The sequence below is a fragment of the Enoplosus armatus genome, chromosome 1 (assembly GCF_043641665.1).
Source record: "Enoplosus armatus isolate fEnoArm2 chromosome 1, fEnoArm2.hap1, whole genome shotgun sequence".
In the NCBI taxonomy this organism is placed as follows: Eukaryota; Metazoa; Chordata; class Actinopteri; order Centrarchiformes; family Enoplosidae; genus Enoplosus; species Enoplosus armatus.
In genome coordinates, this window is record NC_092180.1 from 3,252,086 (window position 1) to 3,264,879 (window position 12,794).

General features: G+C 40.2%; 2 protein-coding genes across 5 annotated transcripts; both read right to left on the bottom strand.

Annotated features, from left to right (window-relative positions):
* Positions 1–534: 534 nt before the first annotated feature.
* aph1b (APH1B gamma secretase subunit) lies at positions 535–6,014 on the bottom strand. Of its 3 annotated transcripts, XM_070903120.1 has the most exons (6): positions 5,760–6,014; positions 4,438–4,608; positions 3,546–3,619; positions 2,934–3,056; positions 2,498–2,625; positions 535–2,338 (listed from the first exon to the last, which is right to left on the bottom strand). In XM_070903120.1, the coding sequence occupies exons 1-6, from the start codon at positions 5,870–5,872 to the stop codon at positions 2,171–2,173; spliced, it is 777 nt and encodes a 258-aa protein (XP_070759221.1). In that variant the 5' UTR covers positions 5,873–6,014; the 3' UTR covers positions 535–2,170. The 3 variants fall into 3 exon arrangements, with proteins under 3 accessions (XP_070759221.1, XP_070759238.1, XP_070759230.1); XM_070903137.1 differs by lacking the exon at positions 4,438–4,608; XM_070903129.1 differs by lacking the exon at positions 2,934–3,056.
* Positions 6,015–7,613: 1,599 nt separating this feature from the next.
* Positions 7,614–12,074, bottom strand: LOC139286651 (troponin I, fast skeletal muscle-like). 2 transcript variants are annotated; one of them, XM_070907542.1, is made up of 6 exons: positions 12,067–12,074; positions 10,531–10,567; positions 9,407–9,535; positions 8,398–8,487; positions 7,940–8,116; positions 7,614–7,700 (listed from the first exon to the last, which is right to left on the bottom strand). In XM_070907542.1, exons 1-6 carry the CDS (start codon positions 12,072–12,074, stop codon positions 7,614–7,616), a joined length of 528 nt encoding a protein of 175 aa, XP_070763643.1. The 2 variants fall into 2 exon arrangements, with proteins under 2 accessions (XP_070763643.1, XP_070763635.1); XM_070907534.1 differs by having other exon boundaries at positions 7,614–7,697; positions 7,934–8,116.
* Positions 12,075–12,794: the final 720 nt, after the last annotated feature.

The following is a 12,794-nucleotide window of genomic DNA, read 5'->3' on the forward strand; positions in this document are numbered from 1 at the left end:
CCTGCTTTGTGCCCTGCAGACTGCTCATTAGAGGTCCCATGAAATGACCGATTGTTTTCTGCAGATTTATGTGTTTCGGCATGAAATTAGACGTTAGATGTTGTGGCAGGACTTGAAGCATAACTGTTATTCTATCTCAACACTTTGTGACTTCCCAAAGCCCGTTAGTTCCTATCGAAGACTGCTCCGTGAGACTGTACACACATGATGCTAACATCAACTTCCTCACAACGACAACGCAAACGTGATGATGCTTAGCAGGTATAATGTTTACCATCTTAGATTAGCATGTTAGCAAGGTGACATTTGCTAATTAGCAATGATCACAAATTACAGCTGAGGCTGATGGGAATGTCTTCAAAGTATTTGGTCATAAGTCAAAGTGCTGGACAAACTGAAAAGTTGAGATCACCAACTGAGAATTGTTTCTATGATTTTGTCCACCTCATTTATATCAATGAGGATAGGCTAAATAACAGGAACACAAACCACAAACTGCATCCTGCTAAATGATCATGAAGTTTCAACACAAACTGAACATCATAACCTTCGCGAAGGGAGGATTTATTACAGGACAGTTGTATTAGTCTGCATTCGTTTTAGCTCGGTGTACCCAATAAACTGGCGACTGAGTGTCGTACCTGTGTGAACAAGCTAAATTTGATTCTATCAGGAGTAAAGTGCTGAACACACTAAAGTTCACATCTCGAACTAGCTGCTAACATCCAGCCCTTCCTCGTGAAACATGGCAGACTGTAATCTACACAAACTGTACAAGTAGATCAACAGCAAAACAAAATCAGGTGCAAAATGAGACATTCATTGTTTGGAATTCCTAACATATCAGTCACCGCTCTCTTGAACTCCTGCGATCGCTCACAAAACAGCTAAAACACAAAAAAGGCAACAAAGAAATTCAAAGATCACTGAGCCGACACTTCCACCTGTTCGTGGTCTTATTTATGAATTTATAATTGTGTGTTTGTGTACACAGAGGAGTGAGAAATAAAGTAATATGAACTATCTGCTAGTCTGTATGGAAGCTGAGAGTATTTATTTGACTCCAGTTACTTTCAGATGACTTCAGCATCTTGTTACTTGATTATTAAACATTTCTATTCTCACAATCATGATCACAGCTAACAGCTAACAGCTAACTGCTGACAGCGGCTGCAGGTTTCAGAGCTTTTAAGAGTAAACTCTGAATCCATGATGAAGGTTTTCCTGATTCCTCTTCTGTTTTTTTTCCCAGTTTAGCATCAAAGAGAAAACAGCTGTGGGATCTGTGACATCAGGAGGAACAATTATAACCATCATAAGTGTGCAAATTAAATGTGTTGAAATGAAAATCTGAGCTTTTAGCCTTCGATTAAGTAACCGTTATCTTTTATTCTGACATCAACACTGTTTGGATGGACATAATGGTAAAGTAATGAAGTCGTGACTCCAAGATAACTGGAATAAAACAAATAAATTCCAGTCATGTCACCTCTCAGCTTCTGTAAATCTGAGTTCATTTCAAATCAAAGGCAAGTTCTTCCACAGACTACCGAGAGAGTGTCACATCTTGAAAAACAGATTAAAACATCCCACTATCTACACATCAGGGAATTAAAAATGCAGAAATATTTACACAAAGAGTTTTGTTCATAAATCCACCCTTTGAAAGATTTGACACAGTTGAAATACGACAGCAGTCAGAAAAGCTGAAAAGAATATGTACAGAATGTAAAGAGTGTCCCCACTTTAAGACCCCAACTTAAAATATCTTTTCATCCGTTGTTTCTTTTAGAGCCATCAGGCAACAAACAGGGGACACTATCAGCCAGACAGATGTTTGTGTTTTTGAATAGAACCATCAATCATCATTAAATGTAAATGAAACCCAAACAAACTGAGCTGGACATGAATCAGAATGATCTCCCATCTTTGTTCCCTTTCTTTGAGAAACTTCCACTGCTTTTACTTTTATGTTTTTAGACTTAAGATGATGAAATACCTCTTAAGTGAGACAGCAGATTAACAGAGGGTTAACACTCCTTCTTCGCTGTGTTCAGTGTGTGTGTGTGTGTGTGTGTGTGTGTGTGTGTGTGTGTGTGTGTGTGTGTGTGTGTGTGTGAACTCGGTGATCTTTGGATAGAGAGTCCTGCACACTGCCTGGCGTGCTGCGTTATCTGGGTCGGTGGTTGGCGAGCAGGAAGTCCTTGTCTTTGCAGGTGAGGCAGAGTTTGAGGTTCCTGAGCGAACCGCCGGCAGAGTAAAACGCCCAGACGCCCATCAGGAACAAGATGACGTAGGTGGGAACCAGGCTGGCGACGTACTCGGGGTTCTGGAAGGTCTGCGTGAGAAGAAGAAGAATAACTACCGTTGGTTTATGCTCTTCTCCTGTTTTCCTTCTTTTTTTGGATGTAGTGCTATTTTCTGTATTTACAAGGACTTAAAACAACCACCCACCCAACCCTCACCACCCCGTCCCTCACCCCTCAGCGACACTCACCAGACAGGAAACGATGAGGTGGCTGATGACGACGGCAGCCACCGCCCACCAGCGCTGCTTCTCACAGGCGTCGAAGAAGACGACGCCCCAGAACATGTGAAGCAGGATGATGGCCATCGTCATGAAGGCTGCAAAAGGAAAAGTGGTACATGCAGGATTCAGTAAACTCCAACTAAGCTGCTCCTCATCAAATTCTCATTATTGTTGTACCCACTTAACTGGCCTCATCTACATCAGTTAGTCATTTCCCAGAATTCCTTTTGACCCCCAAGGGGAAAGGGAGGGAAAAACAAAACAGTCGACTTTACATGCTCGCTGTCTTGACACAAAGTCATCTCTGATCGGAACAAAGACACATTCATCAAAATAGTAAAGCACACACTGCAGGAAACAGCTGTTGGGTTTGATTTTATCCATTATCTGTGGGCATTGGTACCTGAGGACAGGAAGTAGTGCTGCGAGTCTCCGTGGATCCCCACAGTCCCCGGACCCACAGAGTCAGCCAGGATGTTCACCACCGAGAACGCTCCACTCATGAAGCCGAAGCCAAGACCGGACACTGAGACAAAACAACGACAGAGGAGTGTTTTACTGTTTGTCCACCAGAGAGCACAGACAAGTTTGTTTTTGAACTGCAAAACACAATTCTTTAATAATCAAATTAAAGGGATACTTGGATGCATGTCTTTATGTACTCCAGCGAGTTAGTATTGAGCTTCTATGAGGTTGGGGGGCTCAACAGACACGAAGCAGCAGAGACTGAGATGTCCTGACTTTCAGTCCGTAGAATGATGAAACGTGATCTTTCGTTAGATCTTCCCTGCCTGGTAAATGTCCGCATCTTTCAAACTTCAGGCCCAACAGTTTGTAACTTAGGCTTTCCATTAAAAATGTTTAAACTACAGAAGACATAATACAACCGTTTGCACAGAAACTAGAAACTTCCTTGACTAAATATAGTTGTCACATTTTTTTTTTAAACTCTTGAATGTCAATATGTTGAGTAACAAAGCCACAGATAGCGACGTGAAGTGCAGACTAACTGTACCGTAGGCCAGCTGCCGTATGGAGATCGGCATGGTTTCCTCCTGACTGAGGGTGAGGAGGCCTTCATTGGCTTTCCTGCAGGAGAACACATCAGCGTTTTAGTTTAGTTTCACTGTGTGCTGTAAACAAGAACATCAATAGGAAATATGTATGTCAGTTAGCGGAAGATGATACGAGCTGCAACAATGAACCTTTCACAGAAAAACACTAAAGGTGGGAAACTGGAACAAACTGACACCAGATCAGACAAACACGCTGGGAAACTGTCAGTATCCGCCAAGAAAGTGTGATAAATGCTTTGTATTTAATAGACCGTCACTTCACTGCAGGATAACTGGCAGATATATAACTTTAGTGGCCTCTAGTGGCTGCTGGTGTTCGATAACATTAACGTGAGACAAAAATAAGTAAACTCAGTGTAAACTCAAGAGTGTGCTGTTGATGAACACTATTGTCCCACAGTGTAATGCACAAAGGAAACAGAGCTGGTGAGACAGCTGCAGAAAGATTGTAGAAAGACATTTTGTTTTCTCCTTGTGAAGTTTAACTGGCAGAGACATTCTGAAGTCGCATATGACTTCAAGTTATACAAGTACTGTTTAACTTCCTGTTAGTATAAAACGGTTGATTTATACTACTACTACTACTTGTACTATACTTAACTACAAAAATAGTAAAAAATATAGTGCATAGAATATACTGTGAACAATCAGTATGTAGTATGGACTTGGGACACAGCAACTGTTTGATCTGAGTAAAACTCTACAAAGAAGGATGTGATGGAAATCATTATGAAGATTCACACTGAATATAATCAGAGTGATTCTGTCGGTGTTATAAAAGAGACTGCGTAAAACCGTCAGACAGCTGTGAACACCGTGGCAGCGACTCACTTCAGCAGCTTGTAGTAAGCGAAGCGAAAGGTTTCCTGCAGCAGGACGGACAGGACCACGCCGAAGATGAGGAGACCTTTCTGCTGCACCGCGCTCTCCTTGTTACTGATCTGAACCGAGATGAACCACACCAGAGAGGACAGCAGCAGAGACACGAGCCAGAAAAACGCTCTGAGAGGGAAAATAACAAAACACACACAATACATGATCAAAAGCTCAGGAACAGGTAGGTATGTTATTAATTTAATTATAATTTGTTTATGTTTTATTAAGCCTTTCTTAAAAGGTCCTAGTGGTCAAAGTTATAAATTATAAATCTGGGAAATTCCCACAGGTTGTCCATTTTTGGCACCGGGCTGAGGATCAGATACAAAACCAGGCTGAAGGGAGGGACGTCCTCATGACTCACTAAGCAGACGGGAAATTAACAGCGGGACAGTATTGTTAAATTCAGAGTACAGAGGGTTACTGTTTTCAGCACTGAGATAAACTTATACCAGATGAACTGAACTGTTTGGTGTACTTTCCCCCCGGGAATCAATAAAGTATTTCTGATTCTCATTTTCATTTTCATTTGTCATACCTGCTGATTATGTCCACGATTAATCAACTGTTTGTCTATAAAAATGTATCTCAACTTCCCAAAGTCCAATGTGACACCTTCAGATTGTTTAGTCAGCCCAACAGGTTTTAGTAGTTAAGTTCAGTTATGTTAATGGGGCCTGTTTTAAGTGATGGGCGACAATCTGTGCAACCCATTAAAAAAAAAAGCCATTCCATTATCGGACACAATAGAGCGCCACCTGCCGGTTCATCTCATTTGGTCCTGTTGGTTAGCACTTCTTACTGTCTCCAAAATGACTATAAAACCGAATGGGGGTCTGAGCATTAACAACAGCAGATAACAGTACTGGGAAACAGAGGAACGCCAGGACCACAATGGTCCACAATAAGTTAACGCTGTCTTTGAATGAAAAGCTTTGATTCAGACGATGTTTGGACTCCAAAACTGGATATTTGAGTTACTGTATCTGGTGTGTCTTAGTGTGTATGTGTGAGAACACGCCTGAACAGCTTAGACTGGGGGTTTGTATGAGAAGAATGAAACTAGGTTAAGTATAATAGCATGATGTCACGAAAATGGAAACTAATAGTTAGTAACGTTAGCTAGCTAGCTAGCGGTCTGTTAGCTAGCAGGCTACCGTTAGCTCTGGTTACTTGGTTTTACCTAATTAAACACAACAGTAGTGTCTGTTTCACAGCGCTCTGATGAAGATGAGTTTACTACCAGCCCGCGTTGACGAACATAAACTCACTCTCACCCAGCTATGAGGAAGATGACCCTCAGCGGATCCCGGGCGATGGTAAACAGGAACAGAGCGATGGCCGGGCCGAAGGCGATGAAGGTGCAGCCGAAAAACACCGCCGCCGTCATTTTGTCTCTTCGTGGGTGAAATCCGCGGCCAGCTGCGCGACCTGAAGCGCCTTAACGTGCTCCTTAAAAGGCTGGCTGAAAGACGTCTGTCGTGAAACGTTCACAAGTCGCAGCCCGCTGTTGTCTTCGGTGGGAGAGTTCACTCCACTTCCACCAGTGTGTCACACGGTCTCCTCGTGACGTCACATCTCCTCACGTGACAAAGAGAAGGAAAAAAAAAAACCCGCTTCCCCACCAAAAAAAACTTTATTGATTGGAAGTATTTACAAAACACATAAAAAACAATTAGCTGTTGTGTCTTGTTTACTTGTATGTACATTTATTTTTATATTCTTATTTAATTTTATTCCACACAATAAAAGAGTGTAGAAATATGTATTTCATGTACATTATAGGGGAGGAACTCTACTATCTATCTTTGGATGGCGCAAGGTTAAAATCACACACTCACAAGGCTGGATATCCAACTGGGCAAAGCAGGTAACTGCTGTCTGTGTGGCAATGACTTTGTGATAAATTGATTGAATAGTGATGGTAGTACTGTATGCACCTCTAAAGCACAATTAAACAGTGAAATGGTAAGTGCTCTGTGGTGGCAGTCTGGCCCTGCACATTCAGGTAAATAGACAGAGGAAAGACAAGCGTCTACATCTTTGAGAATTTGAAAATCTCTCCAGATTAGCTAAATATATGATTACAATGAACTGATTAAAAAAAGACAAATTTAGAGCACATTAGACTGATCCTAGTTTTTCTCTGGTTAAACATGGCCAAAACTTACCTGCTAGGACACCCTGAGGGAAAATGTTCGCCCCCGTTGCTTCCTCTCTCTGAGTGAAATGTGATTTTGGCTAATTTGATTGAAATAATGAAGGTCTTAAAAATTGGTTGTTAGTTCTGACAGGGGGACCCTATTCAAGACCGGGCCTCAAGATTGGGTAATAAAGCAGGACCAGTAAGGCCCTTAATATCATGTCAGTTGATAATGTGCTTTAGTGATGCAAACAAATTTTCAGTTAACTTGTACAAACCAGTTGACACATAGTGAGCCTGGAGTTCTGGGGCCCCCGGGGCCTACTTGTCCCAGTTGATAATCCATCTTTACTATCAAGAACAAAAACCCTGAACTGAAGCAGAAACATGTCAAAAAACACACCACATCAGTGTTACTCCCAGTCAATCCAGTGTTTCTGTCCTAAACCCGAAAAGTAAAGGAACAAAATGGAAATCTATTCGCCTTTTTAAAAATATCTTCTGAAAACTCATGTTCTTTGTGTTCCCAATGATGTGTCCAGAAACAAAGTGCTCAATCCTACTGCTGCTATTACTTACATAAAGGAATAATAATAATAAGCTTGTGTATTTAAATCCCTTCACAAAAATATTATATCAATAGCCTCAGTTACATTTTTACACTTCTAATATGTCTGTCTGTTATCTGTTTTATGTGTTTATTTTATTCTTTTTGACTTTATTTTATTGCATTTTATTTTATTTCCTTGTTGTACTTTTAATTGCATGACCTTTTGTTTCCCTTTTTAGTCCTGAAACGTGTTCATCTTGATGTGCAATGTAGAGTTCTGTAGCATGATTCATGATTTATCAAATTATCGCCATGAATCACACAAAAACAACGTAGGATTTATTCCTTTTATCATTTATACAAATTTCCATCAACATGAATTCACATAATACACAGACATTCATCATGCTGGTCAACAGCAGAACAACACACTGGTGTTCAGGCTTCTGTCTCGAACATCTTCTTCCTGCCGCCCATCCCGGCCTTGTCCTCGATGTTCTTCCTCCAGTCGCCTGTTTGCTTCTCCTGAAGGAAACACATAATGATAATAAATGGTGTTGTTATTTCGTACGTGAGGAATTAGGATTTTCAGTCTCTTCTGTTATGTAATGCTCTCTGTTGTTGTATTCTGATGCTGAGTGAGCTACAGTTTGATTCGAGAGATGAAACCGCAGAATTCAGAGGAACAAGAGGAATCAGTTAAACCAAAATAAAACATGATCGTGCTGTAATTGTCCTTCTAATGTAAAATCTGAAGCACACACCTCCTCTTTCGCCTCCTTCTTGACCTGCTTCAGGTTGGCTCTCAGGTCCATGGACGTTTTATGTTTGGAGCCCAGCAGAGCGGCCAGCATGGCGTCGGCCGACATCCGAACCTTCTTCAGGGCCGGCTTCTTAAACTTCCCCTTCAGATCCTGAACCATCAGCTTCAGGTCGTTGATCTGACAGAGAAGACCGTTTACTCAGAGCGTCTAAAAACCCGCTGGTCTGCTCAAATGGCATGGGTCGTCTTCAAGTTGCATCCAAACTTTAAAAATGAAGTGTAGCCTCATCAAACCTTGTAGCCTATCAGTTTTATTTAGTTTTTATTTAGTCAGAGTCAGCACTCTATCGCTGAGCTGTTGAGCATCGAGTTCAATGGGAGTCTCAAACCTACAGAATACACCACTGGGGTTATGTGGAAATTTAATGACACTTGTTATTGTGTTACCAGGACACTTACCTCCTTGTTGGACTTTGTCACTTTGATCTCCATGTCGTATCGCTCGTCGTCCACCAAATCAATCTGCTTGTGAATTTTCCGGCACAGGTCCTGGTGTTGTAATAGACAGGAAATACTTGCCTATTTACACATCTAGCCAATACAGAACAACATTATCATTCATTTGGAGTTTCTAATGAGTGTTAAGTCCAATATCCACTCTCCTTTTAGCTCTGGTTTGGTCTCCACAACTTCTGGGAGAAATATCTGACTTTAAATGCTCCTGAAAGCATGGGGAACAGCATGTAGTCATCTTATCTATTGTTAATTTAGAAAATAGATTAATGAATGCAACTTCAGTCACAAAACTGTTTGGTTTGCTGCCTTGGGTTTGGATTATTTATTCATGGTTTTATTTTATGTCATAACTCAGGAAATACACATTTAGATGAAATGATTCAAACATTTAGAAATAAAGACATACACAGGAGGTGTGATAAAGCCTCAAGAGGAAGTAGTATAGAGATGAAACTAAGGACAAAAAATGTGCCCATCCTGTTGTTCATACTGTCCAAATGAGAAAACCTCAGATGAGAGTTACTGGATTTTTATTTCTCTCTTGGTGATGACAGCTGGACAGTAAGAGGACAATGTTAAGAGAGATTCACCCAAACTAAATTTAGAAGTGGAGGGAACAGCAGTAAAAGGTCTCCAGAGTATTTTACTGGTCTGTGGATCCCAATTAAACCACCACTTTATTTTAACAAAAGCATAACAACAATTATGTTCTTTCAACAAGAGGAACTCCCACGGGATTTTTGTTTTCCCACGGGGCACCGGAGTCAAGGACTCATGGGAGCTGCTGTTGAATGCTTAAAAAAAGTCATTATGTGTTTGTTAAAATAATAATGTGTTCAAATGTTACAGGCAAGTACAGAAGTACATATATCAGTTCTATAAACCTGCCAACATCAGCCATGTGATCAAGTGTTTCTGGCCTCCACCCATCATCCAGGTGGTGGAGGTTTACCTGGAGATCCTGCATGGAGCCTGGGATGGAGAGGGCGGGGCAGGTATCCTCCATGTACGTCATCTTCTCCTTCTCGGCCTCCTGTGCCTCCTCCTCCAGCATCGCCTCGCCGATCTGCAGCAGCAAGCTCTGAGAGGAAGAGGAGCGGAGGGTTCAGACCAGCGGGCTGATGGTGAAGGAGAACCGAGAGGAGGTGAAGTCTTGATTCAGTGTTTCAGCAGCTGCTTTTTAAATCATGTAAATATTCCACCTGCCACTCTGAAAATACATTTGTTGTTTGTTTTGTGTTGTTTTATAAGAAACGCAGCCGAGATTTAAAGACTTGCTTATATTTCTTTCTTCTTTCTCTTCCTGTAATTGTTGATTCTGTGTTGACTTCATCTAACAATTATTCTGTATTTCCTTACTTTAGATATTTCCTGACATTAAAGGACTACAAATCATTTATGTGCTCAGAAAATTTCATGGCAGTCTGAAATATACAGTAAAGGGCTGCAACTAATTACTATTTTTGCTATTAGGTAACCTTGATTATTCCTACGATTAATAAATTAATTGTTTAGTATATAAAATGTCAGAACATAATGAAACATTCCCATTTTCTTTCAGTTTCCTGGAGCCAAATGTCTCCATGTGTCCAAAAACTCAAAGATATTGAGTTTAAAATATAACACAGAAAAAAAGCAGCAAATACTTTTTAGAGAAGCTGGAACGACAAAAATGTTTTTCTGCTTCATAAATGACATAAACAATTAATTGATTATCAAAATTGCTGCTGATTAGATTTCGGTCAATTGGTTAATCGATGATTCAACGCTAATACTAATAATTTGTGCAATGTTGACACCCTGGTAGATGTTGCATATTTATAGAGGAAAGTCACATAAAACACATCAGGATTATTAGTGATTAGAGACGTCGGAGGGGTCATGAGACAATTAACAGAATAGATAAACAGAATAAAACACAATTGCTACTTCAACCTGGCAAGTGTCTTGCTGTTATACTGTATTGTTGTCATATTTTCTTATAAAAGATCTGGTTTTACAGAACATACAGTAAGCACATACACAAATGTGAAAATTAAAAACCTTCAGGCCTTCATCAACTGCATCTTACTCTACCTTGAGCTGATTCCTGCGGCTCGACGACATCTTTTTCCTTTAGAGAAACAGGAAGGAAGAAGAGGGGAAATGATTAAGAGAGAGAATTCTGTCAGTTTTGTAGATTTTAGAAAGTCTCAGATCAGGACTCACTCTGCCATCCTGAGCCACGGCTGAATCCTGCCTTCAGAAGAGAGATGAATGGAAACACCACAGCTTTCTGCTCTGTTTATAGGTGTTGGTTCAGAGTGTGTGTGTGTGTGTGTGTGTGTGTGTGATGGACCTGTAACAGTTGTCGGTTGAATTCCAGGGGGTCGATGGCGGCAGCTGAGCCTCAAACAAACGCTTCAGGAATTTTCTTCTGGAAGCATCTTTAGACAATGTGGGACCAAGACAAGGACTCTGCACAGTTTTAGTTACATTAGTTGAAGTGTACGGATACTTACACACACACACACACACACCGTCCTGCTGCCCCAAATACTCACTAAATGTGGATTAATCTGCAGTTGAAAATAGTCCCCAACAAATGCACTATTCCCTCCTGTTGGAGTAACGTTTGTTAGAAACTACAATGTCTACAATTTTTTAAATATGAAGCCGAGCTGTTTTAAAATCAGGCGTCTGATTTTATAAAGAACTTCCTGTGATATTTGAAGAGAAAATAAAACATATAATCTTCTAAAGACAATGAAAGCTCAGTTTCCTGAACTGTGGAGGGTTTTCTCTGCTGGTTTACCTCTGACTCAGCTCAGCTGTAGTCTGTAACAGCTGACTGCTCCTTTCATCTGTCTGACTTTGTTTCTGCTATTTCACCGACAGTAATGGGAACCGGGAAGAGATATAGCGACTCACGTAAAAGTGAAAGTCAGCCATCACAATACTACTCAACTTAAAAGTACTTGATAATACTTTAAAAGCCAGTTTCAGCTGAGTATGATATCATAGTTTAGATATCAAGTGTTTGGAGGAAAACACAACATGGCATTTAAAGATGTAGTTTAATAAAAGCAAGAAAGATAAACATAAAAAAAAAACCTTCAAAATAAAAGTTGTAACTAACTGAGAGCAGGATGGATGTGCTGCTGGTGGTAAACCAGAAAAAGCCTCCCAGCAGCTGTCAGCTCTAAACTGGGAGGATTTATTGCTCCTACTGGTTCCCATTATATTCAGCTGCTCAAATACCCTGGGAGGGAGTGGAAACACACACACACACACACACACACACACACACACACACACACACACACAAAAGCCAATATTGTTTCCTCTTAGAGCATCTTGTTTTCTCAGATTTTACAACAAATCACATCAAAATAAAACTAAAGAAAACTAATTTGAAAATATCGGTAAACCAAATAAAAGTTAAAATAGAATAAAATAAACTTGTCCAATATTCAACGCAACAGACATATTTTAAATGAATAAATGTGCATATTTGCACAAAATGCATATTCAATCACTTTTTTGTATTTTTCAGGGTTGGTATGATCATTTTGTTGGGTCTTTTAAGTCCATTTGTCGTTCTTCTTCTCCTGTAAATCACTCACAACTTACTCACTCATGTTTAGCAGGCTGCATATGTCCACTACACTGCAGCTGTGGAGCTGTTCAGTCATTGTCGGGCCAACCTGCACCACCTACAGGAAAGGAAAGTAATATCAGCTGCAGTTTGTAGACGCGTTAATGTCGCCTCCTACAGGCAATGAAAGTTACAGGTGCTTGTGTCACCTGCAGGCATCTAATGTTACAGTTATAAAGTTTTATTATCAGGTTAATTTGTCTTTATTAATCTTATTTTCAGCTTTTTTAGATTTTCATCGAACACATATCGCAGTAAGAGGTTATTTGGATTACCCTGCACACTACAAAAACTATATGAAGTCTAAAGGCTATAATATTAAAGGCCAGGATGCCTGAGAGTGTATACATGACTCATATATGCCAGATCCCCTGGATGAGGTGGACTACCTCCAGAATAGTGGACCCACCTGCACTATTAGAAATGTTTATTTCAGCCTTCGATGGTGATGGGAGGCTTTCATGGATGTTTCATGTTCCAAGGTCAAGAATAACTTAACTCCACCCAGAAAAAAATTGAAATTTGAAATTCCCATTTATTTTGACAGATTTACTTACTAGTTACTTTGCAGAGAACAAAATACAACCAATTGATAAAATATACATATAAATATAGAATTAATAAGTAGCTCGACCTACCAGCTGCAGCATTAGTGATGCTAACACATCAATACATCAATAATTATAATCCAGTAATATAATAT

What these genes read in the sequence shown, in the direction of transcription:
- LOC139286651 (XM_070907534.1), bottom strand. An exon ending in GCCGCAGGAATCAGCTCAAG is followed by an intron (nt 9,536 to 10,530) that starts GTAGAGTAAGAT and finishes TCTTCCTCTCAG; the next exon opens with AGCTTGCTGCTGCAGATCGG. An exon ending in TGACAAAGTCCAACAAGGAG is followed by an intron (nt 8,117 to 8,397) that starts GTAAGTGTCCTG and finishes CTTCTCTGTCAG; the next exon opens with ATCAACGACCTGAAGCTGAT.
- aph1b (XM_070903120.1), bottom strand. Translation starts at nt 5,872, where the DNA reads ATGACGGCGGCGGTGTTTTTCGGCTGCACCTTCATCGCCTTCGGCCCG. An exon ending in GTCATCTTCCTCATAGCTGG is followed by an intron (nt 4,609 to 5,759) that starts GTGAGAGTGAGT and finishes TTTCCCTCTCAG; the next exon opens with AGCGTTTTTCTGGCTCGTGT. An exon ending in CATACGGCAGCTGGCCTACG is followed by an intron (nt 3,057 to 3,545) that starts GTACAGTTAGTC and finishes GTTTTGTCTCAG; the next exon opens with TGTCCGGTCTTGGCTTCGGC.